The 24,634-nt window shown below is 48.1% G+C and overlaps 1 protein-coding gene across 1 annotated transcript in view; it reads left to right on the top strand.

The window, feature by feature from the left end:
• KIF5C (kinesin family member 5C) overlaps window positions 1-24,413 on the top strand; it is a 129,443-nt gene extending 105,030 nt beyond the window's left edge. Inside the window, exons 15-25 of the mRNA XM_040972012.1 lie at window positions 410-556; window positions 5,611-5,799; window positions 8,989-9,106; window positions 10,956-11,032; window positions 11,915-12,024; window positions 13,471-13,572; window positions 14,134-14,194; window positions 19,457-19,528; window positions 21,322-21,426; window positions 23,013-23,229; window positions 24,299-24,413. Of these exons, the coding sequence (XP_040827946.1) occupies window positions 410-556; window positions 5,611-5,799; window positions 8,989-9,106; window positions 10,956-11,032; window positions 11,915-12,024; window positions 13,471-13,572; window positions 14,134-14,194; window positions 19,457-19,528; window positions 21,322-21,426; window positions 23,013-23,229; window positions 24,299-24,405 (1,305 nt within the window). The 3' untranslated portion in view covers window positions 24,406-24,413. The remainder of the gene's footprint in view (window positions 1-409; window positions 557-5,610; window positions 5,800-8,988; window positions 9,107-10,955; window positions 11,033-11,914; window positions 12,025-13,470; window positions 13,573-14,133; window positions 14,195-19,456; window positions 19,529-21,321; window positions 21,427-23,012; window positions 23,230-24,298) is intronic.
• The last annotated feature ends 221 nt before the right edge of the window (window positions 24,414-24,634 follow it).

Below are 24,634 nucleotides of genomic sequence, written 5' to 3' on the forward strand. Positions count from 1 at the left end.
ATCAAAGAACTGCATCCTACATGAAACTGTTATTCTTTTATTTCTTTGAGAGGCAGAAAGAGAGAGGGACGGTTTGAGACATAAAGAGGCAGAGAGCTCCTGTCCACTGACTCACCCCTTAACTGTCCACGACAGCCAGGGTTGGGCCAAGCACTTAATTCAGGTGTTCCAGAGGTGTGGCAGGGACCTAGGCACTTTAGCCATCATCTGCTGCCTCTCGGTGCACGTTAGCAGGAAGCTAGACTCTGGGACACCAACCAAGGGACTCTAGGATGGGGTATGGGTAGGCCAAGCGGCAACTTAGCCTCTGCACCCTGTGCCTGTCTTTGGCGCTATGGTTCTTGGTCATGCTATGTGTGAGAAATGGACGGGCAACCCTTATAATGTGTTGGTGAAATTTGTTTTTCAGACTACATTAACAACGACACAGCGAGAGCTGAGCCAGCTACAGGAGCTTAGCAACCACCAGAAAAAGAGGGCGACAGAAATCCTGAATTTGCTATTGAAGGATCTGGGGGAAATTGGTGGAATTATCGGCACGAACGATGTGAAGACTGTAAGCCAGCCCTTCCTCTACCCTCTCTTCTTGCCATGATCATCATAAGATTGTGAGGTGGTCGGGTCTGCAGTTTGGCCCTCTTGGTGCTCAGTGCTTAGTGTCTTCCGAGTGCTGGGGAATGCAGGAATCAATAGGGAAGAACTGACAGAGTAGCTAAGTGAATTATCATTAGATGGAGGAGGAGGAGGAAAAATAATTACCTTTCAAATCAGGGGAATGTCTTCAGATCTTGGCTTGTTTTATGGAAATTGATTTAGTCCTCAAACTCAGTGTCACTGATGTTTGAGATTGGATAGCAAGTTTGAACATTGTGTTTCTTTTCTGTTAGAACTCAAAGGAGTAAAAAGTTTTGTGTGTGGATTTCATCTTCTCACCAATTGTTTAGAACTCACCAATGAGTTTGGAAAAGCTTTCAGCAGAAGGTGACAGCCTTCTAACCAGGGCCGACAAAGTGAAAGCACGTTTACTTGTTCACAGAATGAGAAATCTTTACGTCTTGTTGTCCGGGCATGCTTTCTATTGTCTAGTAGCGTTCTGGAGCAACAGAATGTCAGGGTCTATCTCAGACCTACTGAGACAACTGAATTTTAACAAGATTCTCCAAGGGGGTTATTAATGTTTTGTAACTCTGAAAAGCGAATTTGGTTTAGCACAGTGGCTTGAAAATATCAGGGACCCAAGCTTTTTCAGTACCTCCTTTCTGCCATCCTTAGTTTGTTTCCTTTTAATGTTCTTAGAATTTTGCCAAACAGTAACAACATAGCTGCCGCAGCCCTAACTATCATATTGTCATCCAGCCTCAACCAAGTTAGATGGGTAGCAAAGCCCTGCTCTTTTTATTTGGGAGTGAAATGTATTCCCAAAGCCCCCGGAAGACATGCCCTTGTACTGATTGGCCAGAATTGGGTCACATGAGCACCTTGAACTGCAAGAGAAGCTGGGAAGTAAATGGGTTTGAACCAATCATGACAAGTCCCCTAGTTCTGTGCACACTCGTACTCTTGACTGCAAGGAAGCGAGAGAGCTGGAGAGAACTGGGATGCTGTAAAATTGCCTTGCATGCCAGGAATAGAGGACGAAAGAGTAAATCAAAAAAGAGTGAGAAAATGGAGGCTATTGTTATGAACCAGCAAAAAATTGTCTTGGTGAGGTCTAGTTTATGTAACATCAGCTACGTAGATTTTAAAGTAAACTGTTAGAGAAATGTTGACTTTGTCCATTTGTGGAGCCAGAACCACTATTGTGGTCACACACAGATACGTCACACATACCCCGGATAGTGCAGGGGTCTGCTCTGGGTCCCTTGTGCTGTTTCCTTACCGTATTGTGTTATCATGTCTGTCTGTTTTTGATTATCCTAACTTTACAGTAGGACAGTATCTCGCGCAGAGCACTCCTTGATAAATGCACGTTGGTTCATCCAGCCGGTGTCACCTTGCTGAATTTCCATATCCCAAGTCCCTAACCTGACTTTTTCTTTTAACTCCTTTGCCTCTGGAAGCTGCATCTAGCAGCTCCGTGTTAGACTCGGTGGCAGTCCAGGTTGCTGAATCCCTGGAAGGCAGCAGGGGTTGGGTTTCCATTTTTGGCCTTTTAAAGAAAACTTAAGAATCCCTTTTGGGTGGTGTGACAGGTGCTGGCTTAGAGATGAGGGCCTCTGGGTGTTCTGGATTCTCTGACGGGAGACAGTATTTCACAGATCCTTGTGAATGAAACCAATTACAGTATGGAGTGCTCAGGTTCGATGGGGTTAATTCAGTAAGCTGCTGCTTGGTGATTGTATATTTGAGGATTTAATTTTCTGAGCCACACGTTGGCGCTGAGCAATGCAATTCTGAGGCTGGGTTGATGAAATGGCCCTCGCGATAGGAAGGCGAGGTTGATTTATGGGAGGTTGGCGCCTGCTGCTGCTAACTCTAAAGGGAGGTATTTTTATGCTAAGTTCTAAAATAGAGCTGATGAAAATGCAAATGAAATCAAGTAGTGTCTGGGTGCTTCACATGAAAAAAGAGTCCTCACCTTTGGGACTCTGAAGTATGATTGAGATTATTTTTAAATACTCAATTGGTTGTTTTCGAGATTATTTTTGGATTCCTGGCATTGGAAACCTTATTTCATTGATAGCATTCATTTATAGATCGTTAGGTTCTTAATCATTCTGTTTCCCACCCCCCTTGCTCATGACTGAGGTTTAATTGGTAGGGCAATGAGAGCTAAGGGAGGGGGTTTTGCCTCCATCCTTCATCTTCCTAATTTGTGAAATGAGAAGGAACCCGGGTCATCTCAAAGGTTGTTGGCTCAGAAATAGCAGGAGTTCTGCATCTGCTTCTTGGATCTGGCATAAAGGGAACAGGTGCCTTTCCTATCAGTTGTGGCCATGTGGTTGATAGATTCTTTTGCCATGAGAAGGTGAGTGTAGCAGGAATCTCTAATTCGGTGATCTTATGTTTGTGTCCTGAAAGCCATTTCTGTTCCCACACAATTTGGCCTGATAGGACTCTTCTAGTAGGAGGGGAAAAAAGTGTGGCCTTTTCAATTTGACTGCTTCAGTCCTCAGCTCCTGAATAGTCAGAAGTCACCAGCCAGAGGCAGAGAAATATATCTTTTCCCCAGGCCAGTTAAATATTTCCAGAGTGCTGGTCCTGTTTGGTTCAGCCAAAGTGAGGCCAGCCTGTGACAAGAGCCTGGGCTAGCTGTCTGCAGAGCTATTGGTGAGTGTCCCTATCTTCTCCCCTGTCCCCGTGTCGCTGGACTTCCCTAAAAGCAAAGATTTCCAGGAATCCAGCCACGAGCTGAGTCAGCGTTGAAGTAGAGTAAATAATTAGAGTGGATTGAATCAGCTGCCTTGTTTTCTTTTGGGTCACACCACCTTCTTTGACTCCCATTCTGACTTCCAGGCCTTAGCACGGGAGCATTCACCTTGTTTTGCTTTTCCTTGCCCTAGAAATGACAGTAGCTCGCTTTGCACAGGCACTCCATGTCCAATAGCCATGGGTGATACGGAGGGAGGACTTCTACGGAGACAGGTAAAGAGCAGGTGCATCTGCCAGTATGATTTTATCGTTGGTGACGGGTGTTGGGGGCCAGACTCTTCTCCCAGACAACTCACTGGCGCTGAGTCACCTAGTCTAGTTGGTACTGTTGAAGACATTGTCACACAGCCTGGGGGAGTTGTAAATAATACTTTATGGCAGGAGATTCTGATCTTCTTTTTTTAAAGAAGAGTTATAGGGATTATTGGGAAACTTTTAAACTGAGATCACCAGAGATAAATTCTGCAGTGGTATGAAACCTCACAGTTATAAGGCGTTTATTTTGGGTATTATTTTTTTGTCCCATTTGGTATAGACTCAAACTCTTCCAGGAGGGGAGGAGAGTTTACAAGTCAGTATCTGGCTTGAGGGAAGAAATGAACAGGCATCCCTGGGGAGGAAGCCCAGGAAGCCATGATTACATCTGTGTTTTCACTTTCCCCAACCTCGAGAGCCCTGGGCCCTGGAGGCAAGGCGGCCAGCTTGTCCTTCCTGCAGGAGAAGCAGCGTTTCTGTACCAGGCATGGGTTCCACATGGAAAAGATGGACCTTGCTGTCTTCCTCTATGTGGGCTTTTCCTCTGTATTCCACACTGAGCCACAGCAGTGGCCCACAGAAACTTGACTCTTGCAGGGTACTTACCCCTCCTCCAAGTCACCGTGCTGTTGGGTTCTGACAGCCGTGTGATGCCTGAGGAGTGGTATAGGCAGGCACATCCTTGGCAGGTCCAGAGTTGTCATTGGGTTAGAGGCAGCAGTTGATCCTTGTAGCCTTTCTTGCTGATCACACAGGGCCTGCATTGGGGTGAGTGCTGTTGGAGTCAAGTAACAGGTATGGTTGTTGAGTTCTTAGAGGAAGGCGGTGCCGAATATGGGCGCTCAGCACTGTCTGCTGGCCTGAGTATTTGCTGCTTGTCATCAGGGCTCATCTGGTCTGATGTCCTCAATTCATGAATGCTATGGAGAAGCATAGTTTATGTAAGGAGTTAATGACTCCAGTAAGGACACAAGCAAGCAACTAGAGTGTACTGAGGGATGTTCAAAAAACATCCTTGGAATCACCGTTTTAGAACCGGTTGAAGCTTGTAGGGACTGTATTCCGTTTTCTCTGAAAGTGCTAGGCTGCCCTCTGGTGGTTAAATAATTCACTTACAGTTACTGGCTCCTTTGGTCCATCGCCCTTCCAAACTGTATTTACATCTCAGGAGATGTTTGTGTTGCAAATAATTTGCTTCAAATGTTATTTATGGTGGAGTTCTGAACTTCAAGAACCAAGTATAGATCATGCAGGAATGTTAGCTGTCAGAATCCTGTCTTCTAAAGGTGAATTTAGGCTGTTGTTTCCATGTGATATTAAACAGTGAGCTGGGTCACTGCTTGGAAGGACAGCTTTGAAAAGGCAAGGAGAGATTGATGATAATGAAAAGTCATGCAGGGAGAGTCGAGAGGGGCTTTGTATCCTGAACAATATGTTCTTAGGCTTTGCATTTTTTTTTAATTGAGGAATTTGTAGAAAGTCCTTTGCTCTTTCTATTATTGCTTGTATAGAATTCGACTACTTCTCAATATGATTAAGCAGGATATTGAGAACATAATGGAAGTTTTAATTGAGTTTTTAAAATGGGATTTGCTGGTCATATTTAGGTATATTGGACCTCAATGCTGTGAAGGAGACATATGGCACCAAACAATGAATGGAGTGTATCTTTGGGGTTAGCAACTTGTAACATTGTCTGTATTTTTTTCTTCTAATCTCATCTGTTATATCCTAAAAATGAATCACAATGAAAAAATCTGATTATTTGAGGATTATATGGAATGCATTTAAAGTTCTCTGTGAGGTGTCAGAGGACTTGAGGTTGTGTGTACAACACTTTTCAGAGATTGTGTCCAGCTTGCTGTAAGGTTAGGAGTGCTTCTCCAGAAACCCAGGACCCGCTGAGGGTCCCTGGTCATTGCCCCAGCCCCGCGCCTCTGATAGTCACAGGCAGCATTCGAGCCCCTTCCCTCCTGTGCTCAGTTGGCAGATGTGAATGGAGTCATTGAGGAGGAGTTCACCATGGCTCGTCTGTACATCAGCAAGATGAAGTCCGAGGTCAAGTCCCTGGTGAACCGCAGCAAACAGCTCGAGAGCGCCCAGATGGACTCCAACAGGAAGATGAACGCCAGCGAGCGGGAGCTGGCCGCCTGCCAGCTGCTCATCTCGCAGGTGAGCGGGCACTCTCCTCAGTTCCTCCTGAGAGCTGCCCCCTCCATGCCTTTACTGGCACTGATGGCGCCCAATGGGGTAGTTGGGGTCTTTTGCTTTATGTAAGCTCGGCTTCCCTTGGCAAGGACAGCTCAGGTTTATTCTTCAGGTGAGATTTTTGTTGTGTAAACTGCGCAGATTCCCCCAAGTCCCTTTTCTCTTTTAAGGATGTATCTGTGCATCTGGATGGATGGATGGATGGATGGATGGATGGATGGATGGATGGATGGAGGGAAGGAGGAATGAGGGATGGGGTGCCCATGTAGAAAGGTAGAAATTAGATAATAAATGAACAAGATTAGACAGAATCTCTAAAGCTCCTATTAACTAAGGCATCATCCTTTCATTTGTAAATCTCTCGCAGGTCTAACGTGATAGTAAAACAGAAGGAACTCCTACTCCTCTTCACAGCAGGTAGCAGTTTAGGCAGTGTTTACTGTGTGTCATGCCCTGGGATAAGTATTTGACATGCGTTTTCTCACTTGAGCTTAAAAATCCTGGTGAGCAGCACTCAGGTGTGGAAACTCAACAAGATGATGTGTGTGTGTTGCCCACACACCTACAGCCAGTGCATGGTACAGCTGAATTCAAACTCAGCTGGGTATGAGCCCACCACCAGTGTGTTTGATGCCAGGTTTTACTTGCTCCCTGAGGAATGCTACGCTTCTTCCCACGGTAGTGAGTGTTTTGATTTTAGCCAGGTCGTTCCAGCAAGCAGCGCCCAGGTTCCAGCCTCTCTCTAGTAGCCGAGCAGTGTTTGGGTTTGAGGTTTCTGTGTGTGGTCCAGTTGTGTGTTGTCACTGCTTTATGCCAGGTGTTCAAACAGCCAGGGTTGCTTGGGGGAAAGAGACACCAACATGGGTCATTGCGTCAAATAAGAGGGAAAGACGAAAGCATGCTTCGTGCTGGTTAACATGTGATGGTGGAAGCAATGACAATCTCCATGTCTAACAGGGACTGCAAGGCTGTGTTTTGTAACTACCATAACAAGCAAAGGTGTCTTGAAAAGCTTTTTTCAGGGCTAGTATGTGAAAGTGATACTGACACGTACGGTTGGTCGGTCCTCAGTCCTTTTGCAAAGTAATTTGGAAATCCAAAAAGCTGTCTAAATATAAGCATAGTTTGGTCCAGTAATTTCACTTATTCTCTTTTTCACTAGTAATAAAGTGAAAAATTTTTATTTCATGTGGTATTATCTTTCCCTACTTAAAAATGTTAACACAAACTTGGAGTACAGTGCTACTTTACATTTTGATAAATTGCCCAGATATCTAATGATTAACCAGTAACAAAGATACATGAAAGAATATCATGCTGCTCTTAGAATCTCTGGGACCTGGTCTTTGGGTAAACACAATCATATGAATTGAAGTGAAAAGGAAAATGCTATCCTACAACTAGACTGTGCTTTATAATTTGTCAGAGATTTACCCTGTAGATGAGACCTGGAGGATGCTAAGGGAATAGTTCCTAGCTTAGTGTGAGTTACAGGTGAAGTTTGCACTTTTCCCATAGTTGCTTTATTACTTCAAATCTTTATAATTATATGCATTACTATTTATATAAAAACTTGTATGTAACGTATAAAAATCAAGAAAAAATGACAAGCATGAGGGAACAGTGTATCTTAACTCTGGTTTCTAGATCATCTGTGATGCCAACAGCGTAAGCTTTGGGTACCTGTGCCCCTCATGTTTGGGACCAAGGTATTGGGGCCCTGGAGCCTTTCACCCTGTTTTACCTTTCTAACTGGACAGACTGGCTCTGTGTTCCAGTCCCTTCTGCTGCCTTCAGGTACTGATGGAGCCAAGTCAGCTGCCTTATGTAAATGGGTGAGGATGAGGCAGGGCTGGCTTGGGGACTAACCCAGAGTTGTTGCAGTGGGGAGTTTCCGGGCCCTCACTGCTTGGGGAATGGTCCAGAAGGAGACATGGATTCAAGTGGGCACACTGCCTTCACTGATGAACTCTGCTCAGTAGATTGGGGTGCAGCCAAAGGAGGGTCTTAGTAGGGTGCTGTGAAGTGTGGGAACGGGATGCAAGTTGCCCCAGCTCTCAGCATGACAGTGGTTGTGATGTATGAAGTTAGAATGAAGACTATTAGGATGTCTTGGGTAAGAAGCTCCTGTGTTAGAAGTCCTTTCTACATTAGCATCAAGCATGGTTTTCTGTTAGGGTTGTTTTATGCTAGGCAACAATTCCCAGAAAGCCAAAGATTTAATCATTGTGTTATGGATCTCAAAATAACAAATCTTGGCTCCCTAGTTTTTGAGGTGATCTATACAACATGACAAAAATAGTTCAAGCCAAAAACTAACCTTGTTTATAATCAACTTCTTCACTGAAGGCAATGTTTGCAAAATGGTAACTCCAGTGATGGGTGTTTTGGGAAGATGTAAATCCATTAGACTGAAGATCAGTATCTAGGATCTTCCTGCCTAAACTCGGACTCACCCAGATCTGGGTGTGGGGGTGTTCTACATACTGCCATCTTCCTAGAATTCATAGCTGTCCTTGTTCTGCCAGTGAACAGCCATTCATTCATTCTGCTAGCATTTAATAAGCACCTGCCTTACACCCTCAGCATGAAATAGAATAGATCAGTTATGTACAAGATGGTGCTGCAAGAAAATACTGGGGCTTGGGCAACCAGGAGCCAGGCAGGACGGTGTGGTACAGGTGATTGGAAGACAGTGGGGGTGAATCTGAGGGACAGAAAAACAGTCTGTTAAGTCCCCAAAATATGAGAGGCTGTGCTTGATGGACAGAAGGTGGGAAGAACTAATATTTGAGTTACTATGGTGGAGTTGTGGGGCCATGGTTCAAGAGTGAAACCTTCAGCCTTGCAATCCTAGCACCCTTTCCTATGCTTGGGCTTATCTCCTGTGAAGTGGATGGCAAGGAGGGACAGGGCCACAAGCAGCACCTGAATGAAGAAGAGAAGGACCTGGAAGAAATAGAGGCCCACTCCAGTCAGTGATCCTGAGTCCCAGGCCCAGGGCAGACTGCAGCATCAGGGCTGACACTCAAGAAAGGGACCAGGAACCTGTCCTCTGGTTTGTTTCTCCAGTGGGGGTAGCCCCAGGCAAGCTTGATGATCCCTTGCTAGTCCTTTGCTCACTGCTGTTCTTAATGGGGTTCTCATTTGAAGCATGAAGCCAAGATCAAATCTCTGACAGACTACATGCAGAACATGGAACAGAAGAGGCGGCAGCTGGAAGAGTCCCAAGACTCGCTCAGTGAAGAGCTGGCCAAGCTCCGAGCCCAAGGTAAATATTTGCCCATTCTGCAGGTGTCAGACTCCTGGCTTAAATCAACCAGTCTGTAGTTGGCTGCAGTCATGATGTTTAATTTTGCTCCAATAATGCATTTCTAGGTCTGCTGAAAACTGTAGCATCACTGAGGGGAGAAAAGAAAGGGGACTGCACTGGAAGATGGCTCCCACCTTGAGTCTGCGTGTCTTCCCATCTGCCTCTTGGCCCCACCAAAGTTGTCCAATGAAAGAATAGTTGAGGGTTAGGGCTACAGCTATCCAGGGAGGTATTCTATCTGCAGTCTATGCAGGGCCAGAAATTGTACTGTGGGCCACAGGATGACTTTTCAATTCCCGTTCTAGCTTGCACCTGACCTTTGCACCTGCCTCCTCCATGGCAACCTATTGCACTTCATGTAAAGTCTGTGCTCCTACCTGGCTTACCTTGGATGCTTCCACCTGAAGTGAGCGCTTGCCTTTGCCAGGCAGCCTCTCCATTCCCCTTGCTGAGGGGGAAGTGCCCGATGCACAAGAAGCATTTAATAGATACGGATAAACAAAAGGAGAAAGCCCAGAGACTACAGCGGCTGTGTATTATGCTATGTGGGACCCGACAACACACATGTTGCTGATAGCAAGGGAAGTTGAATCTGTTGGGAAAGCAATCTGAAGATGCATATCAATAATTGTAACTTTTTTTTCTTCTGTTTGGTCTTTAGATTGCAGATATTCGTCGAAACTTAAATCAGCAAAAAGGAGTAAAAAGGAAGTCACCTGTCACACAGTTAAATTAACTAGGATATGTTGCTTAATATGATTGTTTTTGCAATGGCGAATATTTTTTCATGTTTTCTTTAATGTGGTCATTATTAAAAACAGATGGAAATTATTTTCCCCCAAATTAATATTTAATATGTAGTTTTGATAGCAAGATAGGATTGGTATTGGTGTTATCCCTTTTTAAAAGTTATTTGCTTGCTCAGTAACTACATTTTGATTCAAATGCCAACGTAAATTTAACAAGGAAAAATGACCTCCTACACTTTTACTTTGTAGGAGTGAATAGTTAGGAACAGGTGTACCTGCAAAAATTGGAGATGAGAAAGACTTTTCCTGTATTAACATGGTTTCTACATGGTGCCTGAGTGGAAGCCAGACAGGGGAGAGAAGATGTGAAATAAAGGGGAACAGATTAGGGAGAAACCATGAGCTGAAGGCCACTGCTTTCCCCCATTCCTCTCCTGGGTTCTGCCCCTTTCCAGCTGCCCGGGGTGCTGTGTGCTCAGGGAGCGCAGTGACCAAGAATCCACTGAGTCAGAGTGAGGTACAGCCCTGCGCCCAGCAGGGTCCCTGCCTTTTGAATCTTGCGTGTTGTGTCTGTTTCCACGGTTCTCCTTTGATTGTGTTTTCCCCCCGCTCCAGATTCTTGGAGAATAAGCAGCTTCCCCCAGGGAGGTAAATGAGCTCTCTCTGGAACACTCCCAGTGGCAGGAATCCAGCTGCTACCACAGTCACAGAGCACTTTATCATGTAAAGAGTGTGTGTGTGTGTGTGTGTGTGTGTGTGACCTCAGGGGTAGTTTGCAGCGGCTGGCTAGGAAGCCAGGGTGCAGCTGGGGGCAGCCTGTGCCCAGGAAGCACCCTTCCCCGTGTAGTGGCTCCGTCCCCTGAGGGTTGTGGTCCAGATGACTTTCGCAGCCAAAGTAGTCAGGCTTGGCGCCAGCCAGCAACAGGCCAGTGGTTGAGACAGGCGCTCCATGCAGGTGTTTGACTCTGTTGCCCTTTTGCTCCATTTCCCATTTTTATTTTTGTCTCTGCACTTGGGTCCCACTCATCGAATCTTCTTGTTATTTAAATTCAAAACAGAAAAGATGCATGAAGTCAGCTTCCAGGACAAGGAGAAGGAACACCTGACGCGGCTGCAGGATGCTGAGGAAATGAAGGTGTGTCCAGCCACCCCTCTGCCAGGCCCCACATGTATTTGCTACACTTGGCACTAGATGTTCCTGCTCTGACACCAGGGTGGAGGAGGGACAGCTGCTGGGCATTCGGAGCCATTTGCTCAGAGTGTGGCTCTGTTAGAAAGGAGCTGACGGACATCCCAGAACCCGGGATGTGTGTGGACGGAGAGGATAGTGTTCCAGCCAACACTCTCCCTCCTTTGAATGGGAGAAAATTTCTCTCTTCAACCTCTGCGTAGAAATACCCCAGGCTTGTGCTCCTGCCTGGTGCATCGAGATCTTGTGTTTGCATTGTAGACCTTAAGGTGATTAAAATGAGATACAAGGAGAAGTTGAATTTTTGTGAGATTAGGCAAACTCTGGGCCTCACGGAGAGGATGTAGTTAAAGCAATGCCCATGATGTGGCTGTGCTGCAAGCAGTAGAACAGAATCAGGCCTCACCCCCGTGAGTCCCCGTTCTATTACAGAGACTGTTGGGGGAAAGCTGTGCTGTGGCTGGAGCCTGTTGTCCACTTATGCAGGTGAAGGAGGGCCAGGCCCCACAGGTGGACTGGCTTAGCTGGGGTCACCTGCGTAGTCCAAGTCTGTGCCCTCTAATTGCCTTGGTGAGAGAGAAGGGGAAAGTTTTCTGTTTCATTAGAGACCTACTGTGCTCCTAAGGCCCACTCTGCTTTATAATGGCTCTATGGGCTTGTTATCCCAATAAAGCACAACCAGGTACTGAGAATACGAGAACCAGGAATGTCCCTAGTTTTGGGCTCTGACATGCAAGGGACTCAGGGTGCGAGGCAGATCTAGGACTTGTCACAGCATGGGCTGTGTGCCAAGGGGTGCATAACCCATTGCTCTGGCCTGCGTTGCAGAAGGCCCTGGAGCAGCAGATGGAGAGCCATCGGGAAGCTCACCAGAAGCAGCTGTCCAGACTGCGAGATGAAATCGAAGAGAAGCAGAAAATCATTGATGAGATTCGGGAGTGAGTTGGCCCGGGGACTGTGGGGTGTGAAGAGTCCAGGGCTGGGTTGGGCAGGGCTCTGTTCTCTCGGGCCAGCTGGGGAGGACGTGGATTTTCATTGAGGGCCAGCTGTCCTCATGCTGTGGGCTCTGTGCTCTGCCCTGGTAATGTCCCAGGCTGTGTTGCTGCTACTGCCAAGGTCTTGTTTTCCCATCTGGAGCTGAACTGCCCAGGACTCTAGCATGGCAGGTGGTAGGCGAGCCCAGCTGCGCTTTCTCATCCTGGGAGGTAGGTCACTTTGGTGATTTAGCTGGGCACGCGCAAGCCCCAGGAGTTGGGATGATGTCTGTATGAAAGTCTCAAACTCCTGGTCCTGACCTTGGAGTTCTGCCAGGGCCATAAATACCCCAGGAAGGACAGCCACTGCCCCTGCTTAGCACACTACCAAAGTGAGCGTGTGGTGAGCTGGGTGCACACAGCCCTCTCAAAGAGGTCACCTAGCATCTCTTTTCCCTTCTCCTGTGCACTCTGGTGCTGTCACTCATGATGGGTTTTTATCATGAAAGGGGTGGGGATGGGGCAAGGAAATTGAGGAAAAGAGGGAGGATTGGTGAGCAAGCTGGCAGGTGGGGAAGCTTCCTTAGGCGTTGATTTTTTTTAAACGGACTCTAAACTTCCTTCACGTGGTAGATACTGGCATGTATGTGTAAATGTCAAAGAGAAAGAGATCATCCATCTACTGCTTCACTCCTCAGATGGTACAGCAGCCAGGGCTGGGCCAGGCCAAAGCCAGGGGCCGGGAACTGCACTGGGACTCCAATTAGCCGCTCCACCAGGGAATGAGGGCATCCCAAGTGGTGGCCTCATCCACAGTGCTATCATGCCCACCTCTCCCATCTTGTCCCTTTACGGTCGCCCACAAGCAGCCATATGAAAGGTTTCACAACACTGGGCTGGTATGAGTTTGATCAGACGCCCCCACTGGAGGCCAAGGTAACAGGCTGGACTCCGCCCTTGGTCATAGCTTCTTGAATGCTTTTTTGGGGGGCACGCCAAACAGGGGCTGTCCATGTGTCAGCATCTGACCATGCAGGGATGGGGAGAGTTGGAAACAGTCTAGAGAAGCAGCCTGGGTGGGCGACTGCCGGTGGTGTTGGTGCTTCACTGCTCTCTGAACATAGCAGCCCTGTGCCTAGCTCATTACTCTCCCCTGAAGCGCTTGCACGCAGGCAGACTATAAATACCTCCCCAAAGCCCTTGTTTCATGCCTCTGCAAAGCTTCCCAGAAATTAGTTTTCTCGTGGGCAGGGAAGAAACTGTGAGGTTGCTCTCTGATCCCTCTAAATCCTCCAGCATCGTGTTTATTGCACAGAGCTAATGGGCTTGGATCTGAACCATGGTTCTAGCCGGATGACTCAGAGGTTCAGCCTGATGCAGAAATCCATTGCGTTTTCCTCTCCATTTCAGTTTGAATCAGAAACTGCAACTGGAACAGGAACAGCTCAGCTCTGATTATAACAAGCTGAAAATAGAAGACCAAGAGAGAGAGATGAAACTGGAAAAGCTCCTGTGAGTGCACTTCAGACATTTCCCAGGTTTTTTAAAACCTCAGCTTTGACAATTCCGATCCCCACATAGTTGGAGTAGATTGGACTGATTTACTGTTTGTGTTTTTGCATTTTTATTTGAGAGACGGGAAGACTAAGCTCTCATCTGCTGGTTTCCTTTCCCAAAGCCTGCTGCAGCCAGGGCTGAGTGAAGGCTAGAGCCTGGAGCCTGGAGCCTGGAGCTGGGAACTCAACCCAGGTCTCAGCTGGGGCAGGGGAGGAGGGGCAGGATCCCAGACATTGGAGTCATCAGCAATGCCCCGCAGACTCTGCAGTCTCTAGCAAGTATGAGTGAGGAGCCAGAGATGGGAATGGAACCCAAGCTTTCCAGTGTGGAATGTAGGTGTCTTGATGCTGCAGCTAACTGCTGGGTCCACAGTAAGCTACTTTTATAGTAGACCATGACTGGTTGTGGGTTGTGTGCTCACTGGCTGTTTTTGCTGGTTTAGGTGTAGTGAGAGCTAACATCTGCTTAGTTCTCTGATCCCCTCTCCAGTGGTTTATGAGTCCCTTTTTTTTCCAGGTTGCTTAATGATAAAAGGGAACAAGCCCGGGAAGACCTGAAAGGGCTGGAGGAGACGGTGGTAGGTCCAAATGTCCCCTGACTCCTTCTCTCTCAGAGATCAGATCCATCCACGAATTGTTTATCTGCAACTCTTATCTGTGCACCATGTTCCTTTCCATCATTTTAGATATAAAATATCCTAGTGATACGTGGGGTTTGTAGAATGATTCTGCAACTCCTGGAAGAATCAGTCAGCCAGTCCTTTAGGGCTATGGCCACAGAGCCCCAGAATAAGTCTCAGGCTAAGCTGCAAATCTTGAGTTCTCCATTCTTTACACTTGGTGATTTCACCTGCACAGAAGCAGCCAGCAGACATCTACTGAACACCTGCTACGATCTGGCAGTGAACACCAGATCTCAGGTCCCTGCCCTCGTGCAGCTTCCCTTTGGCTGGGGCCGACCCAGGGAAGCACAAGGAGGCAAGTGCTTGTTTTGCAAGCTGAACTCCCTTGCTGTAGCATCACCTTCCACAGTCACGGTTACCCATAGGTGATCACCAAGGCCATTACCAGATGATGAAGGATTCAGATATTTTGAAATGATACGTGACAGAGAATGTACATTTACATAACTTACTGTACAATATTGTTCTTTTATTATTCAGTTTTTAAGTTCCTCTATTACTATGCCTAATTTGTCCATTTAATTTGATCCAAGGTAGGAGTCTATAGAAAACCTAAACCAAGAATACATGGGATTCAGTCCTGTCCCAGGATTCGGGCACTCTTTGAGGGCTTGGAATATACCCACTGTGGGTGTGGAGTTGGAGTAGGCACTGTGTTCCGTTAGATGCTTCTGTCTGTTGGGCACATGAAGGAGGTGAGTATAGCTGTGTATGAGAGAGGGGAGAGGAGACCTGCAGAGTTCGAGGCAGAGGCATGAGCAACCAACTTGTTTTCACAAGGGTTTGGTCTTTGCTTTTTCTCTGAGCCACATCTGGAACTGCTAGCTCAGCCCACACTTAGCTTCCATTTCGGCTGCTGTGCAGGATGGCCGCCTGGTTCTGAGTCCCACAAGGGCAAGCACTGGCCAGGCCACACAGTCTTTGGTCAAAGACAGACCTTTCTAATGGCCCCAGCCCTGTGTGTGGAGAAGCACGTTCAGATGTTGACAATGGCAAGAGCAGCACCAGACACACTCATGTGCACCCCTATGGGGCTGCCTTGCCACCTAGAACTTGGGGAGCTTGTGTAGACAGAGGAATCCTCATATCTGCACCTGAGGCTACGTTTGTACCCTGGCCAGGGACTGTTGCTCCTCAAAGCCAGATGGAGGGGATGCTCATGCAGCCATTCAGGGCAGCAAAATCAGCTAGCTTTGCATGTATAGAGAAGGGAGCTACCAAGTTGCCCTATCTGCATTCGTCTCACCAGAGAAGTGGCATCCACTGTAATGGGTGATTACAGATATTCAGGCCAGTGTTGACATTAGACCCTCACTCTTTCCCCTGCAGACAGGGATGTATAATTTCAGGGCAATTTCTTCCTCTCTCCATATAAACTCTGGGTACCCCCTTACCTGCCGGCCCTGCCCTTTCATGCCATCTCTCTGTGTTACTTGCACCACAACTCCTTCATGTGGTTGAGCACGTGCTCAACATGCTGATCCCTCACCGTTCCCATCTGTCACCCGTGCTCATGTACTCACACTGCTGTACTCCCACCTGCACCTGGGTACTCACTGTGCAAACCTCTAATTCACACCTGGGTATTTACTGTGCACACACTCCCACATGCACCTGGGTGCTTATTGTGCACACACTCCTATCTACATATGGGTCCTTACTGTTTACACACTCCCATCCACACCTGGGTACTTACTGTGCACACAATCCCATCCACATATGGGTGCTTACTGTGTACATACTTCCATCCATGCCTGGTACTTATTGTGCACACACTTCCACATACGCCTGGGTACTTACTATGCACACACTCCTACATGCACCTGGGTACTTACTGTGCACATACTCCTATCCACATATGGATGCTTACTGTGCACACACTCCCATCCTCACCTGGGTACATACTGTACACACGCTCCCACCTGCACCTTGGTACTTACTGTGCGCACGCTCCCACCTGCACCTTGGTACTTACTGTGCACATGCTCCTACCTGCACCTGGGTGCTTACAACACATGCAGTTCACGCGCCTGCATATGTCATTAGCAGGTATCTGTCCATATTCATATGTGTGCACAGCCACATGCTTACTAGTGCGCACCTGCACTTTCTGCATGTACACTCACTCCTGCTACATAACACACAGTCACAATGCACCTACTCACTCTCACGCTCATCTTCACCTGCTGCTGCTCCATGGTCACTCATAGACCCTGCTGCAAATGTCCTCACTGAGCATATGTTTCCAGTGCAAGCACACAGGCATGCTCACATACTTTTAAAAAGTTTAGATACATATTTATTTGATAGGCAGAGTGACACAGAAAGAGGGAGAGACACAGAGGAAAAAAAGTTCTCCTGTCTGTTGGTTCGATCCCCAAATGGCTCTGGGGCTAAGCCAAGCCAGGAGTCAGGAACTCTTTGCTGGTTTCCCATATTGTTGCGGGGGCCCAAGGACTTGGACCATCATCCAGTACCTTTCCAGGAACATTAACAGGAAAATGGATCAGAAACAGAGCAGTCAGGACTTGAACTGGCACTCTGGTATGGGACGCTGCTTCAGCAAGCAGAGACTTAGGTCACTGCACCACAACTCTAGCCCTGGCATTCACACACACTGTTAATTCACTCATCCACAAATCATGCACCCCCCACATACCTGCTGGTTCCCGCTCACTCTCTCCTACTCCTGAGTGTGTTATTAAAGGATGTCTAAGCAGTTTTCCTGCCTGCTTTGATGTCAGAATGGCTTTTCAGTGACGCAGCCTTCCCACCAGCCACCTCATGAGTATCTGCCCACTTGCCCTTATTCCAGTTCTGTGCTCCCTGGCCAGGCACGCACAGCCTGTTCTGTACACATGCATGCATGTACATGCACACGTGTGCATGTGGGCACACACACACACACACACACACACACACACACACACACACACACACTTTAAATCCAGATCTTGAGCCCTACAGAATGAGCTGTTTCAGATTCTCAGTTTGCCTCTTCCATAACAGCCACTCGATGGCATCCCTCTTGAGCCCCCTCTAGTGTAAGGCCCTTGAGTGTTTGGCTTGGGTGGACCAGGAGGAGTGCAATCTGCCTGCAATGATGTCTGGGGAGCCTACCGCAGGGGAGGGCTGACCAGCTGGTGGGCATCTTGGGCTCTGGGGATGGACCCTTCCTCCAGCTATGTTGATAGGCCTAGAATTTTTGCCCCTCTGGTCCTACCCTGTTTCTGGGGTTGGTAAGCCTTGTCTTGGGTTTTTACTTGGAGGGCAGGAACCTGTGATAGGAAGAGATTTGAGAGCAGCCGGGAGGTTAGGGAAAGACTGCATGTGATGCCCCAGAAGCCACACGATAGTTTCCTGAACATAAATGTGCTCAGTAAATGCAACTTACTCCAGTTGTCTGAATCGCTCCTCCAAACCATTCATTCTTCCTGCTTGTTGGTGAGTCCACTGAAAAACAGCCAAAAATGAGAGCAAGTTGCCAGACCCGGGAGTCTGTCATAAGAGCTGACATCCCAAGGAGCTGCTTGGGCCTGATAAGATGCCAGGTCTTTTCTTCCCATGATGCCTGGATGTGGTGATGGTTTTCATGGAAAATATGACCAGGTGATATAGTCGGTAAAGCTGAGAGAATTCCTACAGGGCCCTTGTTGGCACTCTGGGAGCAGAGCACGGATCTCAGCTCCATCTGACAGGGCCAGGGGACGGTGTGTCTGTAATTCAGTGCCATACTGCTCCCTGGTCCGGGTGGCTCTGCCTTGAACAGATACTGTGCACACGTTATCCACACTAAGTGATCTATTTGACTTCCTGCAGAAAATAATTTATCTGCTTCAAGGACACAGTTGACTTTAGGTGCTCCTTAAGTCACCACAGCATTGGCCCCAGTAGTAAGACCTTAAATCAGCAGAGAGCCTTTCTTCCCAGACACTCAGTGGCTTTGTTGCGTGTTTCTTCCTTTTGGGAACGTATGTGAGCAGCATCTATTGGCAGTCTATGTCAGAGTGGGTCACTTCAGATTCATGGAAACATTTACACTGAAAAGCTGCTCTTCTTTTATGGGAAACTTATAAGAAACAAATCACATCTTCTGTAGTAAATGCAAGGAAACTTCGATCAGAAGGAAATATACCTTCCGATCTTACTGAAAATATATTCTGTTCTTTTTAACCATAATCACCGGATCTGGCTCAGGCCTTTGTCTAAGCAGCTTGGGAGTTCATTTGTAGGAAATAACCTAGAGTGCAAGTTGGAAGTGTCCCCAAGAGTTAACTACAATAAAAATTATACCAACAACACAGTAAAAATCTAATGAAGAAATGATTGTTATGATGTGAAAGATGACACATTGATAAATTAATACCAGTCCTGTTTATTGGCTACTTGCTATGAGTATCATCTTGTTTAATCCCGACAGCAACTGTGAGGCATCATTATCTTTATCCTCATGTCACAAATCAGACAACTGAAGCCTGGAAAGGCTGAGGAGTTGCCCAGGGCCGCCCAGCCAGAAAGCCTGTGAGATGCCCACCCGCAGGCTTGTGTCGTGAAGCCAGCCACCCCAGGGATTTGGCCAAAGGAGGTGAAGCAACGTGGGAAATCTCCATCAGTGAGGAGAGGGGAATGGTGGTCAGCTTTAATCCAAACTTGTTGGTATCATACAAAGGATCTTCAAAAAGTCTATCAAAAATGGAATTACAAAATATAGGTGTGTTTTGGTGCAAAAATTTTGAAATCAAGGCATTTATTTCCATAATACACATTTCCCAATGAACATTTGGAAGATCCCTGCCGACCATGTGCAAAGTGCTTTCATGATAGAATAGAACAAATGCAGTCAGATAAGAACACGTAGCCCTCTAGGAAGCTTTGCAAGAATTTCCATGATTAGAAAGAAAATGTTTCTATTGAGAATATAACAAACAGGTGGGCTATGTTTCTTCAGAAAGATTCCGGTGAGGGTTCCCAATCCCTTCCCTTTGAGACGCTGGTGATAATGAGGCACCTGATCCAGGGGTGACCATGACAGGGGTGACCATGACATGATAGAAGGAGTGTGATGGCAGCATGGCGTTGATGGTGGGCTTGCTGAAGGATTGATGATCTGGCATCACGTGTGTCAACAGCCACTCAAGTGGTCTCTCTGTCTTCCAGTCTCGAGAACTGCAGACTCTTCACAATCTCCGGAAGCTCTTTGTCCAGGATCTGACCACCCGCGTGAAAAAAGTAAGTCCTCTCTTGTCTGAATGTGGGGCTGAGAAGCAACCAAAAGATGGCTAAAGAGAATCATTTTCAGTTGAAGTATCACCAGCTTAACTCTGGGGCTTGTTCTGCTTAAATTTAATTACTTCATGCCAAGAATGTTATTAAAAGAAATGTGCTGTAGGCAAAGAAAATAAAACAACAACAACAAAAAACTTGAGGAACATTTTCCCGTCTGAGTTTCCCTTCTTAACAACAGGGCATTCTAACATTTTTTTCTCTGGCCTTCATTTCCCATGCACATTTATTTTCTGGCCCCTCATGGGTGACAATTCGAGCTGTGGATGCAGCCAGGGCAGTCTGGTCAGACAGCATCATTCTCACAGGTACAGAAGTCGGGCTGTGGCAAGCCAGGAGGGACTCAGTGAGGGCAATCGGCGAGAGATCAGGAAGCCTGTGTGTTCTGTGCTCTGTCCAGCACACATGGAAGTGTGCAGCTCAGAAGTTCTGTTATTCAGAGCTATGCAAAATATGCTCAGAGGTTCCATGAGCCACTCAGCATGGCAGCACTTAGAAGATCCAGAAGTAGGATTGAAGGATAGCAGCATGGCAGGCTAACATGAGTCGATGTGGGTGTTCCTTCTGATGCCTTGGAGTGTCTCAATTGTCTCAGTTACGGTGGAGGCTCTAATGACCATGGACCCTAGGGAGCGAGGCCAAAGCAGTGGTAATGGACCAGAAGACTGGGGATGGGAATACCTGACAAGAGTGTGATAAGGACTGAGGGGGAGGTGGCTGTGGCCCAGTTAAGAGCTTATGGTCAGACTTTCTTGATTTAACTAGTGAAAACTCTCTAGGAAGGACCAAACTTGTGGCCAGGGGCTCTGGACACATGCTTTGGGTCAGTAGCAATGCCAGCAGCAGCTGGGAGCTGGTTCAGATATGCACTGAACATCTGCTCCATCAGAGGGTGAGGTGGGGCCCTACTGTCTTTGAGATTTAACCAAACCTCCTCGAGGATATTTGGAGGCAGGCTCAAGTGTGAGGATGCTGCTTTAGGAAGGAAGGGATGCGGTGTGAGATGTTTGCATGGCCGTTGCTTCTCAGGAAGCCGATTGGCCTCTTCTCTGATCAGGCGAAGGAAGCCTGCACAGTCATTTCCAAACTGCTGATGTGCCTGCGCCCCTTGTAACTCCTTAACCTGTGCACCTTGGCTGGGTAGGAATGTGTGTTTCTGCCAATTTCAAGATCTGATCCACTTTGGGAGGTTTTTTTTTCTCCCAATGCTCGGACTGGCTGGAAACTGAGAGGTGAAGCAATTTTGTAGAATTGGCAGCTGGTGGGAGAAAGCTGAGGTCCCTGTGACTTCCCGGTGGGGACCTAGATCCTTGTTCACAAGCTTGGTGACTTGTTATCGGGATGGTTGAAATCAGATCTGGGGCTTGCGTGGATGTTTGCATCCTGGTTCTTCTTGAAGAGTTTTGGATGCTGTCTTTTGAAAAGCCTCATCCTGCAACCACAGAGAGATATTTGACTAAAGACAGGTAACCTGCAATATTCAAAGCAGGGGTGAAGTTAGTCCCCATGCCCAGCCCTCCAAAATGTGAGAAATAGCACTTCTGACCCCAATCAGAAGTTCACTGGGATTTGGTTGAGTCTAAACTTTTAGCCTTTCTTTTTGTTTTTGCATTGAAAATAGTAGTATTGGGGGATTTTTCCCCCCTCAAAGCAGGTTTAAATCCATCATCCGCATTGTCCTGGGACTGAGGGTGGGCGGTGTGATGAGCTGACCACTGACTGCTGGGGTTTGGACACAGAGTGTGGAGCTGGACAGCGACGATGGAGGGGGCAGTGCTGCCCAGAAGCAGAAAATTTCCTTTCTGGAGAACAACCTGGAGCAGCTCACCAAGGTGCACAAGCAGGTAGGCGAGTCCGGCCAGCTCCCCTCTGCTTCGCTTCCGCTCAGGAAAGGAAACGCTGCTCGGTCTGGCTGCAGTGCAGAGAGGAGGCTCTGATACTATGGGCCAGAAGACTGGGTGGGCTTGGTATTGGGAGAGTAAGTGCTGGAGGGCCGTGTCAAAATCCTGGAGTCCTCAGTGACTTCCCTTATCTAGAAAAGCCCAGGGTTTTGATCAAAGCCAAGTGCAGAGTCAAGTTTGAGTTCTCTGTTGGAGAGAGGGGTTTTCAGAATGGCATGTTTTCATCCTGCCCCCACCATCTGACCTTGGACCCCGCTTGGTCTTTATATCTCCCATGACACCACAGGCTCCACAGACTGCAGGTCCCTGAGCTGATTCGGGTCTCTGATTTTCCAGAGGAGGATAGAGATTGGGAGAAGATGTGGCTTGCCTTGTTCCATGGTGGCTGAAAAGGGACTGGAGCAGGCACTCCCTGCTCTGTCACCCTATTTCCGGTGATCTTGAGTATTCTCTTGGATTCCTGCGTGTGTCCAGAGTGGACAGCTGATAACTGTGTCCAGTCCAGCAGGTGCTGTAGGCAAGCCATTTTTCTTGCACCCCCTCTGTAGGCTGCCATGACCTTGATGCTTGGCCCATGTTAGAATTTAAGATGGAAAGGAAACGGGCCACCTGTTTGGCTCAGTGGCTGAGGGGATGCCATTTCTCTCTGGCTAGTTAGATCTTCAGCAACACTGACTGTGGCATCTTCCCCAGAGGGAGGATGACAGCTTCAGCCTGGCTGAAGTCATTCAGGGAAATAATGGATGAGAAATAAGCAAGTGGGAACTGACAGGCAACTTGATATGGGGCTGTGCAACCTAGCATTCTATTCATGAATTCAGTGACTGCTTGTCAAGAGGCCACCGTCCGCCACACAGTGAAGTTGGCACTGGAATAACAGAGCAGGTGCGGCCAGCCAGTAGTCGCTTACTGCTGGCCCTCCCGTACCTTCTGATTCTGAAAACTAGTTGAGCCACTTGGCTGCCCACAATGGCCCTATTATGCAGGAGCCATGTGTAATAGATGAGAAACAGAGCCTCACGGTGGTCAAATGGTCAGGGAGTGAACAGGGCTGCCCTGTAAGCCCACTCTTCATTCCAGGCTAGCCTGCTGTTCCTTACTTGTGTTGCTCAGCATATGTAGCCAGCTTGGGTCCAGATCAGGTGTCAGGATGGACAATGAAGCCTGTAAGCAAGGAGGCCCTCCGAGCTCCAGAAGCACTCTGAGGCAGTGAAAATCTCTCAGCTTGCTCATTCTCACCTCCTAGTAGTAAATTGTCCCACCCTAGCTTAGCCCCTCATCCCCAACACATACCTGAACAAAAGAGGGAGTAAATCCTGCCCCAAGTTGAAAGTTTTCTCTCCCTGGAATTGGCTTCCTTGCACCTGGAACTGATGTGTTTGGCACACTGGGGGTCCGGAGGCAGGAGTGGTTTTTTTATGAGCACTGCTTCTGGAGCCATGGCCCTGTGGCCTGCCAGAGTGCCCGTTGGGGGTGGGAGTTGAGCTGCCCCCTGCCTCCTTGCTAACTCCCCATCTCTGCACCTGCAGCTGGTTCGTGACAATGCAGATCTGCGCTGTGAGCTGCCCAAGCTGGAGAAGCGGCTGCGTGCTACTGCTGAGCGCGTCAAGGCCCTGGAGAGCGCGCTGAAGGAGGCCAAGGAGAATGCCATGCGTGACCGCAAGCGCTACCAACAGGAGGTGGACCGCATCAAGGAGGCCGTGCGTGCCAAGAACATGGCCCGGCGAGCCCATTCGGCCCAGATTGGTGCGTGAGCATGCACATGCATAGGAGCCCCTTAGGATTCCCTGGGGTCCGTGCCACCCACGCCAGCTCTATCAAAAACGTTGAAATCCCGTGCCCAGTGCATCACCAGAAACGTGTGCCAGCACCCTAATATGGCATTTCTGCTCAGCTTGAAACTTTGAGCACTCCAGGATGTTGTGGGGTATCTCAGAGTAGGGCCATGTTCTCCCAGGAGCAGTCAGAGTTTTGGCAGTAAACAGAGGTAGACACTAGAATTCTAGAATAAACAGATGTGGTGTACAGTGAGGCCTCTTGTATAGGTACCAGGTGGGTCCACAAAGGAGTCTGCGTGTAGCCAGGAGCCTCAGAGAGGGCCATGTGCAAGTGCAGGTTTGGAAATACCCTGGAAAGGGCCCGGCTGGCACCAGAGAGCAGGGTGTGGTGGTTACAGTCTGGCCCCCCGGGCTTGGAGGGGCCCAATGCTGCAGAGCCTCCCAGCCCTGTCAGGATCTGGGCGTTTTGCCCAGGCTGGAGATGAGGGTGTAGCTACTGAGTTGCAGTTCCCAGGGGATGAAGCTTTAGGCCTTAAAGGAGTTTTTGGAGATGTTCTGTGAAGAGTCTTGTTGCCTTTCGTGGAAACGTCTTCGATAATATTACTTCCCATCAGATGTTGCTGTGCAGATCAGTTGCAACTGGAGACCTCAGGTTTCTAGCCTTAAAAGCTAATCTTAGATGAATGGCTCATTGCATTCCTTGGATTTCATCTCCTTGAGTATCTGCTGGAAGTTGGGAACCCAGAGAGAATGTTGTGTCCAGAGGGACCGGCCTCAGAAAAAGCACACAGTGTTGGGTTTGTCGTCATTCTCAGCCACATTAGAAATGAGCAGTTGATTTGTAGGTGCTCGGCCTCCTATACGCTTGGACGCCTGGAGTCTCTCACCACGCTGAGGGACAGGAGGACTCACGACCCATTTCCAAAAATGTCTGGTTGATGAGAACTGTGATAGTGGTGATAGTTGTGACCTGCAGGCCTCCAATGGCTGTGGAAGTCCTTCCTGAATGTTCTGTCTCTTTCTCTTGCCTGATACAGCCAAACCCATCCGCCCTGGACACTACCCAGCTTCATCTCCAACGGCTGTCCATGCCATCCGAGGGGGAGGCGGCGGCTCTTCAGGCTCTGCTCATTATCACAAATAAACACAGAGTGAGTCCCTGGTGTCTGGGCTGTTTGCTCGGTGTGGGAGGCCTGGGGTGTGTGGTGTTTGTGCAGGCTGAACTTTGCGCCTTTCCAAAACCCCTTCCTCCTTCCCCCAGCAGTGGGGACCTCCTGTAGCAAGGAGTCCAGCTCTACTTCAGCAATGGCCTTGGGAGTTCCAGGTGATCAGGCCTGGACCCGCGCCCACCCCAATGTCAGAGCCCTGGGGTC

The sequence above is a fragment of the Ochotona curzoniae genome, unplaced genomic scaffold, assembly GCF_017591425.1.
Source record: "Ochotona curzoniae isolate NIBS_2020 unplaced genomic scaffold, NIBS_Ocur_1.0 contig_2210, whole genome shotgun sequence".
Classification (NCBI taxonomy): Eukaryota; Metazoa; Chordata; class Mammalia; order Lagomorpha; family Ochotonidae; genus Ochotona; species Ochotona curzoniae.